At 40.5% G+C, this 18,944-nt stretch overlaps 1 protein-coding gene and 1 long non-coding RNA gene across 2 annotated transcripts; one reads left to right on the top strand and one right to left on the bottom strand.

The window, feature by feature from the left end:
- The first annotated feature begins 1,693 nt into the window (after positions 1-1,693).
- On the top strand, positions 1,694-2,344 carry LOC138868696 (secreted RxLR effector protein 161-like). The gene has a single exon (XM_070146263.1). It carries the CDS (start codon positions 1,694-1,696, stop codon positions 2,342-2,344), a length of 651 nt encoding a protein of 216 aa, XP_070002364.1.
- A 10,942-nt stretch (positions 2,345-13,286) lies between these two features.
- On the bottom strand, positions 13,287-16,846 carry LOC138891222 (uncharacterized). Its single transcript, XR_011407577.1, has 3 exons — positions 16,283-16,846; positions 13,869-14,051; positions 13,287-13,586 (listed from the first exon to the last, which is right to left on the bottom strand). It is a non-coding gene; the product is annotated as an uncharacterized lncRNA (long non-coding RNA).
- Positions 16,847-18,944: the final 2,098 nt, after the last annotated feature.

The following is an 18,944-nucleotide window of genomic DNA, read 5'->3' as shown; positions in this document are numbered from 1 at the left end:
GATTGGGGCATGCAAAATTGATTCAGAAGGACCTGGTTCGTGGTCTGCCAATTTCAAGATTCACCTGGACACTGTTTCTTAGAATAAAGAATGAGACTTTTGAGGTATTTGTGGCCTTTGTTAAGAAGATCCAAGTGAAGATGGAATTGAAGGTATCATGCATTAGATCTGACCACGGGACAGAAGTTGACATCGCCAAATTTGATGAAGTTTTGTAACAAAAATGGGATCACTCACAACTTCTTAGCACCAAGGACTCCACAGCAAAATGGTGTTGTTGATAGAAAGAACAGAACTCTGGAAGACATGGCACGGACAATGCTCATTCATAGTGGAATCGCCAAAAATTTCTGGGCAAAAGCAATAAGCACTACTTGCTACTTGGTGAACAGGTATATAATCAGGTCCCTCCTAAACAAAACCCCCTATGAGCTGCTCAACGGAAGAAAACCAAAGATAACTCATCTGAGAATCATTGGATGCAAATTCTATGTTCTCAACAACGGGAAGGACCGGCTTGGGAAGTTTGATGCAATAAGCGATGAAGGAATCCTTCTGGGATAGTCCCCTCAAAGCAAAGCCCACAAAGTCTACAACAAAAGGGCACACTGTGTGGAAGGATGTGTTCATGTGCTATTCAACGAGACACCCTCCTCTAACAAAGGAGGAAACAGTGATGATCAACATAATGAACCACTTTTGGTCCCTGGGAAATATCTTATGTTTCAAATAGGAAGGCTGATATGAAAAACATCATCTTCCACTTCTCAAGAGGAACCTGGTACTTAAATTACTACTACTGAAGCTGAAGAAAGAGTTGGAGTTGCAGTACAAGGCACTCCACAAGTGGAAGAACAAGGAGTGCAGGGAAATCCATTGCAATGCAAGCGGAACTATATCAATTTGAAAGAAACAAGGTATGGCACCTGGTACCTAGACCCTCAGACAGAACCATCATAGGGACCAGGTGGGTATTCAGGAATAAGCTGGATAAACATGGAAATACTACAAGGAACAAAGAAAGGCTTGCTGTCTAAGGATACAATCAGGAGGAAGGGATCGATTATGATAAGACTTTGCCCCAGTAGCTCGCATGGAAGCTACTAGGATCCTCATTGCCTTTGCTTCACATATGGAATTCACCCTATTCCAAATGGATGTGAAGAGTGTCTTTCTGAATGGTTTTCTCAAGGAAGAAGTCTACATCAAGCTACCTCCAGGTTCTGAACGTCATGTACATTCTGAACATGTATTCAAATTGGATAAGGCACTATACAAATTGAAGCAGGCCCCTAGAGCCTGGTACGAGAGACTATCCAAGTTTCTCCTGGAAAATGGCATCACAAGAGGAAAGATTGACAATACATTGTCTTTGAAAAAATGAGGAAGGAACCTGCTCATTGTTCAGATTTATGTGGATGACATCATATTTGGAGGTACAACTGACTCATTATGTGAATAATTTGCTAATCTAATGGGAAGTGAGTCTGAAATGAGTATGATGGGGGAACTGAATGTCCTCTTGGTCCTTCAAGTGAAGTAGTCCATAAAGGGAACGTATATCAGTCAGCAGAAACACATCAAAGAACTCTTGAAAAGGTTTGATATGGAAGCATCAAAGGTGACCGATACCCCTATTGCTACTGCTACTAAGCTGGACACGGATGATTCTAGATAACCTATAAATCAAATAATGGATATGGGAATCATTGGATCTATACTCTACCTTACTGCTAGCAGGCCAGACATTGTATTTAGTGTGGGATTATGTGCAAGATTCCAATCAAATTCTAAGGAATCTCATCGGAAGGCTGCTAAGAGAATTCTGAGATATTTTAAGGGCACACAGAACCTAGTTCTGGACTATCCTTCAGGTGAAAATTTCAACCTTATTGGTTATGCTGACATTGATTATGCAGGCTATCTGGTGGACAGGAAAAGCACATATGGAATGGCTCATTTTCTTGGATCATGTTTTATCTTATGGGGTACAAGGAAACAAAACTCAATAGCTCTCTCAACAGCTAAAGCAGAATATGTTGCAGCGGCCTCGTGCTATGGTTATTCACTGTGGATCAAGCAACAATTGGAAGATTTTTGTGTATACATTGATTGTGTACCGCTTTTATGTGACAACACCAGTGCTCTCAACATGGCAAAGAACCCGGTTCAACAGAAGAGAACCAAGCACATCGATGTCAGATACCATTTTCTTAGGGACTATGTGGAAAAGGGTCTTATTTGTATAAGATTTTGTTGCATAGAAGATCAAATTATAGATATCTTCACTAAAGCTCTGAGTAGGGAACACCTTGAAAAACAAGATGGCACTGGGGTTACTTAAACCTAATTGAGAACCTGGTTCTGCTGACATGACTATGATAGTCACACTAAGGTAAAATTGGCTAAAGTGTTTTCTGACTAGGCCTAACTCACATTTATGCCTTTGCAGATAAACATTCATGATGATCATAGAAGCTAAATGTACAGTGTTGAACTTCGGAGGAGAGCTGCAAACCCTTTTTTACAAAAATAGGTCAGCAACCTGGTTCCTGTACCACATGTTAGTAGTAATGTGTTATTCACATGCTTATTCAAAAGGATAGCAAAATTAATTCAACTGCCACATCATACGACTTTTCAGAGTCTGCATAACACGTCTTGTCTCTCAAATCCTTTCACTTCCTCTGCATGTTACGTATTCCCACAAACCTATCGTCATTTCAAAAACTATTTAGAACATGTTCCTCTCCCTTCTCATCATTAGATCTTTCTTCCATAAGACCCTCACACTCCCAGCAATTCTGAACAATTATCTCCCTTTGCATCTCTTTAATTTTTCCTTCAGAACTTTCTACCACTTCTCTCACCAAGGACAACAAATAATCGTCTCCTTCTCCTACCATCAACACCACTCCCACATCTCCACCTCCCTTATCACCACCACCAGAAACCCAAATCTTTACTATCCCTGATACTATTGTACCCATACCGGTTTCCTCTTCATCTCCAGCCACCTCTACTCCTCCGTCAAACCTTGTCTCACTTCCATGTGTTGCAAACCCTACTTCTCTTTCTTCTTCTGAACAAACCAAAAGTGCTACTCCTCAGGCGTCAGAGGTCTCTGAGGAAGATCCCGATCAGTACTTGAACTCCTCCGTTCTAGGCTCAGTGGCTCCCACGGAGTCACCAGAAAAGAAAGTGGCATTAAATATCATAGCTATCACTGCTAAGAGTCTTATAAATGAAGGAGCCTCCCCTCTGCCTGAATCTCAGGGGAAAGAAACTCCATTCTTAGGAGATGAAAGGACTCTGGTGCTTTTCGAGTTTTTGGCTCATAACACCGTCACAAAAAAAACTATTGAAGAACCTAATTCTCTTTCAGCTCAAACAAACCAGGAGGTTGCAGAAGAAAGAGGCTTCTGAGTCTGCCTTGCAGAAGAGTAAGCAGAGTATTAAGAAAAAGAAGCAGAGGTTGATGAAATAAGGGGGAGTTGTGGCTGACAAACACATTCCAGTGGTTGAGGTTGATAAAGATGATGTGTCGGAACCTAGTTCCTTAGTGAAAAAATCTACAAAAGTCCAAAAGTTTATGGTTGAGAAAGATTTGTTTGAAGGTGACATAGTGTGGCTGCTGCAAGCAGGAATGGGAAGTTTATTGAAATGTGTAGAAAACAAAAGTGGGAAACTGTGGGAGGACTTGATTCAATGAAGACCATCCCAAGTGACAGTGGCCTTGGGCAGGAGAGTTTGAGAACTCAGAAAAGTCTTGTGAGGTCGCACGTTTGACCCGGCAATCTCAGAGATGGCAGGTATGAGACAAGTTCTGGACTTAGGCAACAAGTGGAGAATCTGCGAGAGAAACTTCTTGACTAACAGTTGTCTGCAAATGCCCACATGGAACTGGTTCTCAAAACCATTGTTGCCTCCTCTTCGAAGCCTCCCTTTTCTAGTGCCCCCTAGGATCCTCTCAGTGGCCAGGTATCTTTTACTCTGATGTTTTGTGGCTGTTGTTTTCTTTTTATTTGTCTTTTTGTGATGGCATATTAGATTTCACCGTTGCTTCTCCTGTTGAAACAGTCTAATTTCTTATCAATGAAACAACTCTTCTTTTACTTGTACAATGCATGTTTTCCTTTTTGCTTCTCTTTTCTATCATGTTGTGTGCACATATGTGGCATGAGTTAGCTTTGTTAGACTTCTTTATGTCGTTTTATCTAATTGTGCCTTTTTGTTGATGCCAAAAGGAGGAAGAATCGATTAAACTAAAACTGTAGAAAGTAATTAAGGGGGAAGCATAGAGTCAGGGGGAACATATGCGGTTGCTGGTACATTATTTGATTAAGTTAAATAGTCATCAATGTTAAAAGTTTGTCATCATCAAAAGGGGGAAATTAATTGGTTTATGGTCTTTTAATCTATGTTTTCATGAACTAACAAACTTTCTGTACATAACCAGATAAAGGGCCTGAAGCATGCCTGGTACAATCAAGTTAATTAACTCAAGATAATATGGGCAGTGTGCCTTTAGATTCACAAGAACAAGATTACGGACCTAATCCCGTGGTGTTCCCCTGTCAGAAGAATAAGTCAACTATACAGCTGGAAAGCAAGTACAAAAAGTGACTGCCTGCAACTGTACACGCGACAGTACAGCAGATAGTGCAACAGTCGTTTCCCATTGGGAAGAGACATGTACTAACCAAGAATTGACATCACCCTTGTGAATTGGCATCACCATGGTGATGTCTTTTGTAGTATAACAACCTGGTGCAAGGCAAAAGACAACCTTTTTGAGCATTTTTAGTGATATTCTTTCAAGTGCCAAAAACACCTCTCTCAAGAACAAAGTTGTTGCAACCTCAAGGACCAGATCCAAAGATTGAAGATATCTTAAGTCCTTAGGTTTGTTGAGTCTTTGTTATTTGTTCTTCATTGTAACTCCTATCTTGCTTTATTAAAAGTTTTGTTTTAGGAAACTCAAATCATAAACCATCTGAGTTTGTGTCTTGGCTAGAGTTAGTTGAGTTGCGAAGTCTTTGTAATAGAATTATTACAAAGTGGCTTGTAATAGAGTTGTTACAAGTTAGTGAGTGATTAAGTCTTTGTAATAGAATTATTACAAAGTGGCTTGTAATAGTGTTGTTACAAGTTAGAGTGATTAAAGTCTTTGTAACTCGAGAGTGACAAAGTGGTTTGTGGTAAGAGTATCACAAGTTAGTTGAGTTGAATACTTTGTAATGGAGTCATTACAAAGTGGCTTGTAATAGGTGTTTATAAGTTAGTGAAGTTGAAATCCTTCCAGAGTAGGTCGTGGTTTTTGTCCCCTTGAGTTGGGATTTTTTCACGTAAAAATCATGTGTCTCATTTACATACTGGTTCAGTAGTTAGCACTGTGGGAACTTATATAGGACTAGATCTCTATACAGTTTGGTTCATTAGTATTTTCAGTGGAAACTCATAGAGGACCAGGTACTCTACAAATGGTGGACTCATATAAACTATCAAACTTTGTCGTGTATATTGCTATTTTGCAAACAAGAATGCCCCCTCTCTGGGATGGTGAGAGATCTGAATCTTCCTATGTTTTTCATCTCCGAATGGTGGACAATGTTGGGAAAAATAATATACTGCCTAGGAATAATATCCACGGTAAATGATAATAACACAAGAGAGTAACAACAACACCAAATCTTTTAACGGGGTAAAATACAATATTCGAGCGGAGCAATATAATACCACTATAATATTATAACTTGCTAGTGTCCAGAGACTACTACAACTTCATAAGAAATAACATTCTTTACTTTAAACACCACACTACGATATTACTCCAGTCTATTTATCTCACAGACTACAATTTGTGGATTACTCTCTCTAACTCTCTCTGGCTTCTCTCGATTTTAGTGTACTTAAATGAATAGCCGAAGCCTCCTTTTATAGCAGTGATGAACCGTTCCTCCAACCAATCAAAAGGCTGTATTTACAATTTACATATTGCAAATTGTCGTAACTTGTTCCACCATTCAAAACCAATTGCACAAATTGGTTTTGCTATTTGGTTTTGTTGTTATTGCAACTTGGTGTCATTTTTCTTTTTTTGTTTTACTTCATTTATTTATATGGGTCCCACAAATCTCTCTTTCAATTTTGATTTTTCTTTTTCATTCCAAGTTTTGATCTCAACCTTTGAAAATCTTTAAACTTGAGCAGCTTTATGAAAATATCTACAACTTGATCATGCGACTTTACATATTTGAGTTCTACTTCCTTCTTGGTAATGCATTCTCTAATTAAATGATACCTTGTGACTATATGGTTCCTTCGATCATGATACACCGTATTCTTCGCGAGTGCCTGTGCATATTTGTTGTCAATAAAAAACTATGTAGCTTCAATTTGCGGTAAATTGAGCTCCTTCATTAATCTTCCTTGTCAAATAACATTATAGGTACATGGTGTTGCTGCTACATATTCAGCTTCACATATCGAGAGAGTAATTATGGATTGTTTCTTTGAACTCCAAGAAATAACAGAATCACCCCCAAAAAAACAAAATACCAATTATGCTTTTTCTATCATCAATATCTCCCACATAATCACTATCACAAAATCCCATAAGGTTGAAATTATTAGAAGAAGAATAAAATAGTCCAAAGTCAATCATACCTTTTAGGTAACGAAGAATTCTTCTAGAGACTTTCAAGTGAACGGAGTTGGGAGCTTCCATAAAGCGGCTTACTATTCCAACTGCAAAGAGTATATCCGGCCTGGTACAACTCAAATACCTCAAACTTTTCACAAGACTTTTGGAAAATGTGAGATCCACTTTTTTCTCCTTTATCAAACTTGGATAATTTTGTCCCACTCTCCATCGGTGTGTTCATGGGGTTGCAATTGATCCTGTTGAACTTTATCAATATCTCTTTTGTAAAGCTTTCTTGAGAGATAAAAATTTCATCTTCCATCTACTTCACTTCTAGGCCCAAGTAGTAAGACATGAGCCCTACGTCCGTCATCTCGAACTCACGTGACATATCTTTCTTGAAATTTTCAAACAAGCTTGGGTTATTACCCGTAAAAATAAGATCATCAATATAAAGACAAATAATCAAGATATCTCCATTAGTATCAACTTTAAGGTAAAGAGCATATTAATGAAGACATCGAGTAAACCCATTGTCTTGAAAATACTTATCGATGCGACTATTCCATGTCCATGGGCTTGCTTCAATCCATATAAGGATTTCTTCAACCGCAACACTTTATCTTCATGGTTTTTGACCACAAAAGCCCAACGGTTGTTCAACATAGACTTCTTCTTCAAGATAGTCATTCAAGAAGGCTGACTTGACATCTAGTTAATGGATCTTCCACTTCTCTTGTGTCGCTATGGAAATCAACAAATGAATAGTCTCCATGTAGTCAATAGGTGCATAGACTTCTTCATAGTCAATGACTTACCTTTGCTTGTAGGCCTTAGCCACATATCGTGCCTTGTATCTCTCCACATCTCCATCATCATTCTTCTTTATCTCGTATACCCATTTCACTCCAATTGCTCGCTGACCCTTGGGAAGAATTGTTAACTCCCAAGTGTTACTCTTCTCTATTGACTCGATTTCCTCATTTATGGCTTGTCTCCACCTATTGTCTATAACAGCTTCATCAAAGTTTATTGGTTTAGTATCAGCGAAGAGATAATACAAAAAATCACAATTAGTAAGTTCTTGTGTGCCATCATAGAGCTCTTGAATGCTCCTCGTCCTTTCCGGGTGTTCATTTGAACTTTCTTGAGACTAAGGAGATGCAACATTAGTTGGTATAGGAGGTGGAGTAGCATGTTGTATAGGTTCCATAGTCTCTAATTCTTCTTCATCAACAAAGTATGGAAGAAAATCATATAAATTTCTTCCTGAGCTTCCAAATTCCACGCCAATTCTTCATCAAATTCAACATCATGACTCACCACCACCTTACCGCTTCTTGGATTGCATAACTTGTAGCCTTTTGAACTCGTATCATAGCCACCAAACACTTGCTTGGCACTTCGATCATCATGCTCTGATCTTCCGTGATGTGGCATATGAGCATAGGCTATGTTCCCAAAGATTATCAAATGCTTGACACTTGGATTTCTTCCACTCCATGTTTTTTGAGGAGTTTGATCTCTAACATTTCTTGTTGGAGACCTGTTGGTCAAATAAACTGCACAAAAACAACCCCGGCCCAACATTTCTTCCACTCCATGCTTTTGCGATGGTCCACTATTCGCATATCTGAACATGTCATCGCATTTGTGATGACAACGGGAATAGGAGGGGTTTTGCTTTTGCGATAATTTCATCGCATTTGTGTCACGAAACTAGTTCGCCCTCCGTGAGCTGTCGTGACGGCACCTAGTCTTTACGAGTAGGTAAGCCTAACAATTGCGGAACATAAACGAAACTTGAGGAAGAAATAGTCAAAAACCAAAATAACTGAGTGGAACAATAGTTATAATGTTGCTCGGCATATACAACACAACATTCTCAAAACCAAGTACACTATCCCAAAACTCGGAAACTCACGAAAACACAAGCCTTTGGAATATCTAACAGTCTAATTCCAGAATATCTAACGAGAAAGAAAATACAGAAGGGCAACGTTTAACAGCTAGAATAGAAAGGAACTCCTCGGTTTGCAGACGCGACAGATGTACCTCAAAGTCTCTAGAGCAGTCGCCTCCCTCAAGGATGGTAGGCCTGAGTAGCGGTACCTAGATCTGCACATGAAAAATAAGCGCAGAAAGGGCATGAGTACACCACAGCGGTACTCAGTAAGTGTCAAGCCTAACCTCGGTTGGGTAGTGAAGAGGAAGGTCAGGGCCCTACTGAGGTTAAATAAAATATAAAGATCAACAGTATAGAACAGAACAATATAAATAAGTACAGCAGTAAAATAACACAGGATATACAGGACAACAACAACTATACAGAAATAAGGTAAACACAGAAAGGAAATACAACTCAGCACCAATAATAACAATCGGTGATCTCCCAGGATACCGTCCTGCAGTCCCATATGCACATATCCAATGGATCTCCTGGGATCCCGTCCCGTAGTCCAACTCATAGTGCGCGGAGATCTACCGGAATCCCGTTCCGTAGTCCCAAATGTGAATACCCAGTACTAGGGGAATCTATCGGGTGCATTCCCGTAGTTCCTTATAACTGTGCAGGGGGATCTACCGGAATTCCACATCCGTAGTCCCAAAATAAACATACAAGGGGGAGCTACCGGAATCCCACATCCGTAGTCCCAAAATAAATACGCAGCAGCAACAGGAAATTATACAGTAATGGAAAATTTCATATTAAGGTAAATAAGTGATTCTAGCCTAGCATGTTGCACAGAATTCAGGTAAGCAGGTTGGACAATTAAAGCAATTAAATCACTTAGACATGCTTTCCTAAGCTAACAACAGGCTTAATAGTACAAGTAATAAAAGCAGGAAAAGAACATACTAATAAATACTTAAAGAAAATTGAATTTCCAACAATATGCACAAGTACGCATTCGTCACCTCACGTACAAGGCATTTCAATTACCAAATATATCAATCCTAAGGGGAAGATCCCCCACACAAGGTTAGATAAGCCACTTACCTCGAACCGGCTCAAAATCAATCCGAGACCACGTTCTGTCCACCAGTACTCGACTCCAAATGGCCCAAATCTATTCAATTCAATTTTATAACATAAATAATACTTCAAGTAACTGATTTTACAAAGAAATTCTAAGCTAATACGCAAAATTAGGTAAAATGACCAAAACATGCCTCGGGCCCACGTCTTAGAATCGGGTAAAATTTACATTTCCAGAATCCCCACACTCTCACGAGTCTAACCATATCAAAACTATCCCAATCCAATATCAAATCCCCAATCAAAACTCAAATGTTTGGTCTAAGAACTTTTCCCCAATTTTCATACAAATTCCGAAATTAAAGGATAAATTCTTGTTTAGATTAATGGGTTACAAGCAAAAAGGAGTTAAGAATCATTACCCAATCGATATATCTGAAAATCCCTCAAAATCTCGCTCAAATCCGAGCTCCCAAGCTTAAGTTTTGATAAAAATGGCTAAACCCTCAATTTTAAAATCTTATATCTGCCCAGGCGCGTTCTTCTTCGCGAACGTGAGGCTACTATCGCGAACGCGATGCACAAAAGTCCTGCTGGCCAATTTCCTCTTTCGTGAACGGGAGGTCCACTTGCGAACGCGTAGCTTACACTGGCAGACCATACGCGAACGCGAGGACCATGTCGCGAACGCGAAGACCAACGAGTCTTTACCTTCGCGAACGTGGGACATCATCACGAACGCAAAGCACATTTCAGTTGTTTCTCCTAGATGCTCTACGCGAACACGAGACCCCCTCGTGAACGCGATGAATGTTTTCTCTACAACACAACAGCAGAAAATTTAAAATCTTTCCAAGTCCAAAATTGGTCCGTTGAGCCTCCGAAACACACCCGAGGCCTCCGGGACCTCAACCAAACATTTCAACTAATCCTAAAACATCATTCAAACTTGTTCCAACCTTCGAACGGTCAAAACAACGTCAAAATACCTATTTTTCATCATATTCAAGCCTAAGAATTCCAAAAACTCTAAAAATATTTTTTCGATCAAAAAGTCTATCACACCTCATCCGAATGACCTGAAATTTTGCACACACGTCACATTAAATACTACAGAGCTACTCCAACTTCCGGAATGGAATTCCGGAATTCCATTCCGACCCTCGAATCAAAATCTCACTATCGAACCAGAAACATCAAAAATTCCACTTTCGGTATTTCAAGCCAAAATTAGCTGCGGACCTCCAAAATACAATCCAAACATGCCCCTAAGCCCAAAAATCACCCAACAGAGCTAACAAAACCATCAGATTTCCATTCCGAGGACGTCTTCACACTGTTCTAACTACGGTCAACTTTCCAACACTTAAGCTCTCATTTAGGGACTAAGTGTCCCAAAACACTCTGAAACGCAAAACCAAACATCCTGACAAATCAAAATAGCAGAAATAAACTTGGGGAAAGCAGTTAATAGGGAATCGGGGCATTAATTCTTAAGATGATCGATCGGATCGTCACATCCTCCTACACTTAAACATTCGTTCATCCTCGAACGAGCATAAAGACATACCTGAAGTAGTGAAAAGATGAGGGTAATGGATGCGCATATCCTGCTCGGTCTCCCAGGTTGCCTCCTCGACCGGCTGGCCCCACCACTGTACCTTTACTGATGCAATGTTCTTTGACCTCAGCTTCCTAACCTACTTGTTCAATATTGCCACTGGCTCCTCAACATAGGATAGATCCTTGTCCAACTGGACTAAACTGAAATCCAACACGTGCGATGGATCACCGTGATACCTCCGAAGCATCGAAACATGGAATACCAGATGAACTCCGGCTAAGCTGGGAGGTAAGGCAAGCTCATAAGCAACCTCCCCAACACGCCTCAATATCTCAAAAGGGCTAATAAATCTCGGACTCAACTTTCCTTTCTTCCCGAATCTCATAATGCCCTTCATAGGCGAAACCCGAAGCAGAACCCGCTCTCTAACCATAAGGAAACATCACGAACCTTCCGGTCTGCGTAACTCTTCTGTCTGGACTAGGCTGTACGGAGTCTATCCTGAATCACCTTAACCTTCTCCAAAGCATCCTGAACCAAGTCTGTGCCCAACAATCTAGCCTCACTCGACTCAAACCAACCCACCGGGGATCTACACCGCCTACCATATAAAGCCTCATACGGTGTCATCTGAATGTTTGACTGATAGATACCGGAGATGCATAATAAGGCTCTTGAGGTGTAGGAGGAGTTGGAATACCACTAGCTGCTGGAAGAGCTGAATGAACAAGGAGACTCATATAACCCCCACTATGACGACCTGTTGCTGGGGCACAGGCACTAGAGAAATGCCTGACTCTCAAGACCTCTTGGCCTCCCTCTCCTCTCTCTCCCTAGCATGCATACCCTCAATCCTCCTAGCAATGCTCACCACCTGCTGATATGAAATATCCATCTCCAACTCACGAGCCATGTTAGACCTGATGCTGGGGACAAGACCCTCAATAAACCGTCGAACCCTCTCGCGAACAGTAGAAACCAAGGTTGGTGTATGCCTAGCCAAACCAGTGTAACGGACAGCATACTCTGAGACAGTCATAGCACCTTGGCACAAATGCTCAAACTCTGCGTGACATGTTTCTCTGAGGCTTTGAGGAACATACTCTCTCAGGAACAGATCTGAAAACTGAGTCCAAGTCAGTAAAGCAGCCTCATCCGGACTATCTAACTCATAGGTGCGCCACCACTCATAGGCGGCTCCTTAAAGCTGGAAGGTAGTAAAGGAAACCCCGATCGATCCTGATATACCCATGGTACGAAGAATACGGTAACTCTCATCTAAAAATCACATAGCATCCTCTGAAGTTAGACCGCTGAATACAGGAGGTTTGTACCTCTTAAACCTCTTAAGCCTCAGTTGCTCCTCCTCGGAAGCCGCTGCCCTTCCCTCGGGCTGAACTGGCACTACAGGTGGTACAGGAATAATCTCAGTGACCTGCTCAATATGCACTTGTTGCTCAAGAGTGCGGGCGGCGGGAGTCTGTGCTCCTCCCCCGGCCTGAGATGTAGCTGCAGTAAAGGGAAACAACTGTGCCTGAGCCAGAGTGGTGTACATGCTCATGAACTGTGTCAGAGTCTCCTGAAGAGCTGAATTGTAGTAGCAGTAGGCGTGTCGGGTGCCTGGACTTCGACTGGAACTGCTGGTGGTACCTCGGTGGCAGCTCGTGCAGGTGCTCTGGCTGCACCACGTGCGCGTCCTTAGCCTCTACCTCGTCCCCAGCCTCTGACGGCTGCAGTTGGGGGCGCAGGTGCCTGATCATCTCGGGTAGCGCGTGTCCTCACCATCTGTGAGAGAATAGAAGACCGAAGTTTAGAATTGTGATGTCAAAAATATCGCACAACAAGGAAATCAAATGAAGTGAAATTTTTCTAACAATTACATAGCCTCTCATAGATAAGTACAGATGTCTCCGTACCGTTCAACGAGACTCTAATAAACCGGTTTGTGATCCAAGACTCCTATGAACCTAGAGCTCTGATACCAACTTGTCACGACTCTAGTACGCCCTCCGTGAACTGTCGTGACGGCACCTAGTCTCTACGACTAGGTAAGCCTACCAATTGCAGAACATAAACAAAACTTGCGGAAAAAATAGTCAAAAACCAAAATAACTAAATGGAACAATAGTTATAATGCCTCTCGGCATATACAACACAACATTCTCAAAACCAAGTACACTATCCCAAAACTCGAAAACTCACGAAAACACAAGCTTTTGGAATATCTAATAGTCTAACTCCAGAATATCTAACAAGAAAGAAAATACAGAAGGGCAACGTTTAACAGCTAGAATAGAAAGGGACTCCTCGGTCTGCAGACGCGGCAGATGTACCTCGAAGTCTCTAGAGTAGTTGCTTCCCTCAAGGATAGTAGGCCTGAGTAGCGGTACCTGGATCTGCACATGAAAAACATGCACAGAAAGAGCATGAGTACACCACAGCGGTACTCAGTAAGTGCTAAGTCTAACCTCGGTTGGGTAGTGACGAGGAAGGTCAGGCCCTATTGAGGTTAAATAAAATATAAAGATCAACAGTATAGAACAAAATAGTATAAATAAGTACAATAGTAAAATAATACAGGATGTACAGGACATCAACAACTATACAAAAACAAGGTAAACACGGAAAGGAAATACAGCTCAGCACTAATAATAACAATTAGGGATCTCCCATTATACCGCCATGTAGTCTCATATGTACATATCCAATGGATCTCCCAGGATGTCGTCCCGTAGTCAAACTCATAGTGCGCGGGGATCTACTGGAATCCCGTTCCGTAGTCCCAAATATAAATAACCAGTACTGGGTGCATTCCCGTAGTTCCATATAACTGTGCAGGCGGATCTACCGAAATCCCACATCTGTAGTCCCAAAATAAACAGATAAGGGGGAGCTACCGGAATTCCACATTCGTAGTCCCAAAATAAATACAAGCAGCAACAGGAAATTATACAGTAATGGCAAATTTCATATTAAGGTAAACAAGTGATTCTAACCTAGCATGTTGCACAGAATTCAGTTAAGCAGGTTGGACAATAAAAGCAACTAACTCACTTAGACATACTTTCCTAAGCTAACAATAGGCTTAATAGCACAAGTAATAAAAACAGGAAAAGAACATACTAATAAATACTTAAAGAAAATCGGATTTCTAATAATTTGCACAAGTACGCACTCGTCACCTCACGTACAAAGTATTTCAATTACCAAATATACCAATCCTAAGGGGAAGGTCCCCCACACAAGGTTAGACAAGCCATTTACCTCGAACCGGCTCAAAATCAATCTGAGACCACGTTCTTGCCACGAGTACTCGACTGCAAATAGCCCAAATATATTCAATTCAATTTCATAACGTAAATAAGACTTCATGTAACTGATTCTACAAAGAAAATCTAAGCTAATACGCAAAATTAGGTAAAATGACCAAAATGTCCCACGGGCCCATGTCTCGGAATCGGGTAAAATTTAAATTTTTAGAATTCTCACACTTTCACGAGTCTAACCATATCAAAATTACCCCAATCCAATGTCAAATCCTCAATCAAAACTCAAATGCTTGGTCTAAGAATGTTTCCCCAATTTTCATACAAATTCCGAAATTAAACGATGAATTCATGTTTAGATTAATGTGTTACAAGCCAGAATCATTTAAGAATCGTTACCCAATCGATATCTCTGAAAGTCCCTCAAAATCTCGCTCAAATCCGAGCTCCCAAGCTTAAGTTTTAATAAAAATTGTTAAACCATGTCACACCTCCTTTTCTACATCCCGAAAGGGTGTATAAGGGAGTTTTTTCCAACTTAAAATGACAATCGAAACGGGATTATTTTATTAAAAATTCAGAGTCGCCACTTGGAATAATTTGTGGTGTCCCAAGTCACCAGTTTTAAATCCCGAATCGAGGAAAAGATTGACTCAGTATTACAGTCCGCGGACACAGAAATCCGGATAAGGAATTCTGTTAACCCGGGAGAAGGTATTAGGCATTCCCGAGTTCCGTGGTTCTAACACGGTCGCTCAACTGTTACAATTGGCCTATTATCTGATTTTAATACATATTTTAACCTATGGTTCAATTTTAACTTTATAACTGCTTTAATTAATTGTTTTTTAGGAGAAAGATTTAACGTCATCTAAAACACGTCCTGAACCACGTCACATAAATGCACCCGCAGTCCACAACATATTTTATTTAACGTTGTTGAGATTTGGATATGGTTCACATAAATGCACACTCGAGTTTAGGAAAATAATTTTTAAATAGCACGCCTAAAGCAACTACGCACTTTCAACTTTGCGAGGGCCATGAAAATTCAATTAAATGGTACACCTCGATTTCTAAGGAGATCACATTAATTATTCGAGGGTCATAGGGTTTGAGACTTTATTTGGCATGGCACGCCTCAATTTATTAAAACTAACATGATCGGTCATAAAAATCATTCAAATTTGTCCATCCATCATGTTCCAACCAAATGGACAATAACACGCATTAAAACAGAGGAGAAAGAGAAATTTTATACGTATGCATCGTGTTAGACAAAATTGACAATCTCTTTGTATTTAATTATGTTAAAAAGCCTAAAAATCTCTATTAAAGTCTAACTATTACAGCTCTTTCCCCTTCCCTATAATAAATGTTGTTTAATGTATGCATGACTATATCAAATGTAGGAGATAAAAATTAACAAGCTAAACCTCATGCTCCGTGAGAACATGTCCAAAGTAACGAAGTTGAGGTAGAGTAGTCCAAAATTTCAAATTGATGGCTTGATCTCCTCGAAAAACAACAGCAGATAGAAGATGATTTAGAAGGCTATGACACAAACCTTCTGGAATGGAGGCAACAAAAAGTTTCATATCCATGAATTCCATATTATCAAACAAAATGCGATTTACGCATTATTTACCAATAAATACCAAAGCAGCATGACTAAGGTATAATCCAAAAGAATCGAAGCAACACCTCAACGTTCTTAACAAATATGGAAACAAAATTCAAAATGGTTTCAACAAGTAACTTCAACAGAATAAAAGCAAACAAGGAATTTAACCATTATCCAAGAGATTATAAGGCAAAAATCGGACCTCTTGCACAAATGAACGGGGGTTGGAACTACAAGCCTAGCAATTTGGTAGTTCTGGATTGGAGCTTTCGCCGATAACTACGAACAGATCAGTCGGCTGGACACCTCAACGGCAACCTCGAACGGAACCTTGCCGGCGACCTCAATTTCCAAATGATACCAAAACGAAACCACGTGATGAATTCCAAATTCAATAAGAAAATCTATGAGATTAGAAAGCAGAATAATCGAAAGGGGTGAGATCTGGTGGAGGTTCTTTGAAGAGGGGTTTGCGGCTAACTTGGGTTGATGTATATTGGGGATAATAAGGTGTCATTAGCTTGAAGTCTTGAATGAAGGATGAAATCACGTTACATTCAGTGAGCAAAACCTTGGATTTTTCGGAAATTTCATTGAATGAAAATGGAAATCCTCATCTTCAGTAGGCATAGGACTGTGTCTGTCTATGAAACGGCTGATGCTCCTCCTATTAGCTCTAGGGGTCTAGGTATTTGTACGGTTTTCTAGGTTAAGGGGGTATTGGCCTAGGAATTATAGACTTGACAATTATGAGCCTTTATGACTAGATTTGCTTAAAATTAGTTTAATTAATTAAAAATCTATCCATATAGAAATATTACCAAAATATTAATTAACCATACTTAAGTAAAAGTAATTATTAAAATAAGACTGACCGTTAAAAGAAACTATTTTTTTGGTATTTTTTCAAGATTAAAAAATGACTACAAAACACTAATGAATCTATTTTTTGTAATTTTCGTTTTCTTTTAATAAAATAGAGTAAAGAGTGAAAATGAGTTGAACTAGCTGTATTAGGCCTAAATTAAATATTTACGTGCTAAAATATGAAAAATCTTGAGGAAGATCAAAAATCACATGTCTACAGTTGTCCCTCTTTGACTGGAAACACGAAGAGTTTTCAAACAAAGAATGACTAGACAGGTTTTTTGACCCGATCCTTTTTTAAAGAGACCAAAAACTAAAAGAAAAGGGGAATGTGACCGAGCCCTGGTATCTGAGCTGCCTACATATTCTTGGCTATAAAGGAATCAGGCCACGTGTAGTTCAGAGGTGAGTGAGATGATGGAGTATACCGAGGTGGAGAGCCGGTCGAGGTACCGTTTCGCCGAGGTTCCGGTCCGCGGTCCTGTTATTACATCAAAATCAAAAGAAATGAAAAAGACTAGTCAAGCCTGTCAACTACGAGTTACAAGATTCCTATCTATAAGTCTTATGAAGCTTGATCTTGAGTTTTGAATGGTTCTTTATGTAGACTTTGGATTTGAACCTTGACGCTTGCTAGTTGCAGGTGCTAGCTCGTTCTTCTTGAGATTTTTGGATCAAGACCGGACATGTAGTGCTTGTGACCTCAACCATGTCTTGAGAAGCTCACATCTTTCATCAACTTCTGCATTTGGATTCACTTCTTGCCTTTCTCTCTCTTTTTCTTTTTTTTTGATCGTGACTAACTTTTGTTGATCACCTTGGACTGTTGACTCGCATTCTCGCCGCGAGCTTCTTTTGTTGCTGACTTGAATTGCGTTCTGAAGTGAATTCCCTTATTCTCCAGGTAAAGTTCCTGATTGCCAATACTTGAACTGTCTTCCTTCGAATATTACTGCTTTCCCTTCGTTCTCCAGGTGGGCTCCTGATTACCGACACTTAAATTGTTTCCCTTCCTTAAAACTGGTGTTGTTCTCCCTTGCTCTCCGGGTGGGCGCCTGATTGCCAAAACTTGAACTGTATTCCCTTGCTCTCCGGGTGGGCGCCAGATTGCCAAAACTTGAACTGTATTCCCTTGCTCTCCAGGTGGGCGCCTGATTGCCGAAACTTGAACTGTATTCCCTTGCTCTCCAGGTGGGCGCCTGATTGCCGAAATTTGAACTGTATTTTATTGCTCTCCAGGTGGGCGCCTAATTGCTAAAAGTTCAACTGTATTTCCTTGCTCTCCAAGTGGGCGCCTGATTGCCGAACTTGAACTGTATTCCCGTGCTCTCCAGGGGGGCACCTGATTGCCAAACTTGAACTGTATTTCTGTGCTCTCCAGGTGGGAGCCTGATTGCCAAGACTTTAACTGTATTCCCGTGCTCTCTAGGTGGGCCCCTGATTGCCAAACTTTAACTATATTCACGTGCTCTCTAGGTGGGCACCTGATTGCCAAAACTTGAAATGTATTCTCGTGCTCTCCAGGTGGGCACGTGATTGCCAAAACTTTAACTATATTCCTGTGCTCTCCAGGTGGGCGCCTGATTGCCGAACTTGAACTGTATTCTCTTGCTCTCCAGGTGGGCGCCTGATTGCCGAACTTGAACTCTATTCCTGTGCTCTCCAGGTGGGTGCCTGATTTCCGAACTTGAACTGTATTCCAGTGCTCTCTAGGTGGGTGCCTGATTGCCAAACTTGAACTGTATTCCCGTGCTCTCCAAGTGGGTTCCTGATTGCTGAACTATATTCTTGTGCTCTCTAGGTGGCGCCTGATTTCAACAAAATAGACAAAACAAAGAAAATTTTCTGCCCCAGTTTGGTAGCTGGGCACACATGTGAGTGTTTATCGAATATTTTAAGAATTTGAAAGCTAGATCTCATTATCTAGGAGGGTCCTGACAACTCCTAGTTAAATGACATTTTTTAAAAGCTGAATTATGTTTTCTAAAGATATGACT

This window comes from Nicotiana sylvestris, chromosome 5 (genome assembly GCF_000393655.2).
Source record: "Nicotiana sylvestris chromosome 5, ASM39365v2, whole genome shotgun sequence".
NCBI lineage: Eukaryota > Viridiplantae > Streptophyta > Magnoliopsida > Solanales > Solanaceae > Nicotiana > Nicotiana sylvestris.
The sequence above is the reverse complement of the archived record's forward strand: the minus strand, read 5'-3'. Positions and strand labels throughout refer to the sequence as shown.